The sequence below is a fragment of the Nicotiana attenuata genome, unplaced genomic scaffold (genome assembly GCF_001879085.1).
Source record: "Nicotiana attenuata strain UT unplaced genomic scaffold, NIATTr2, whole genome shotgun sequence".
NCBI lineage: Eukaryota > Viridiplantae > Streptophyta > Magnoliopsida > Solanales > Solanaceae > Nicotiana > Nicotiana attenuata.
In genome coordinates, this window is record NW_017671141.1 from 128871 (window position 1) to 129561 (window position 691).

The window sequence follows — 691 nt, forward strand, 5'->3', positions numbered from 1 at the left end:
TAATATCTATATATATATATATATATATATATATATATATATATATATATATATATATATAAGTCTTTTTGTTTGATATATATATTTGCTTTATCAATGGGATATCCCTAAAATTGTCGATTATGTTACCATTTGATTTTTCTCTATAATTGAAATGTCTGAATCTGAATACGAGGAGATTTCTCTTATTTGTATTTTTAACAAGAGAATGTATGAACGCAGACAAGAGATGGAAGAAAATCGCCATCATGTTACTCAGGATCTCCCCCCGGGAGAACAGATAATCCATTGGTTCACGACGTGCAATTTATTCGGCAAATGGAGCATTTTTCACCTTTGACAAGAACTAAGTTATCTGATAAATTTGGATTTACCTCTGTCTCTCCAGCTTGAGCCTTACACATAGTTTACCAATTTTTTTCACAATTTTGTTTACTTTAAGAAGCGGAGTGATAAGAATATAAGATGTATAAGAAGTCAAGACCCCTTTTTAAGGGATTTAAGTTATCTTTTTTTTTTTTTTTGTGGGTACTGCATGAGTGCCCTGTTAGATTGTCACATGAGCAAATTTACTGTAAATATTACGATGTTTATTAGGTTTTTTCTTTTGGTTTTGATTCAATTTAATATTACATGTACATGTTAACATTTATAGTGATTTGAACTTAATAATATTGTCGATTAAATACTA

General features: G+C 28.7%; 1 protein-coding gene across 1 annotated transcript in view; it reads left to right on the forward strand.

The window, feature by feature from the left end:
* Positions 1–691, forward strand: part of LOC109206210 — a 1199-nt gene extending 508 nt beyond the window's left edge. The window contains exon 3 of the mRNA XM_019369006.1: positions 223–691. Within this exon, the coding sequence (XP_019224551.1) occupies positions 223–393 (171 nt within the window). The 3' untranslated portion in view covers positions 394–691. The remainder of the gene's footprint in view (positions 1–222) is intronic.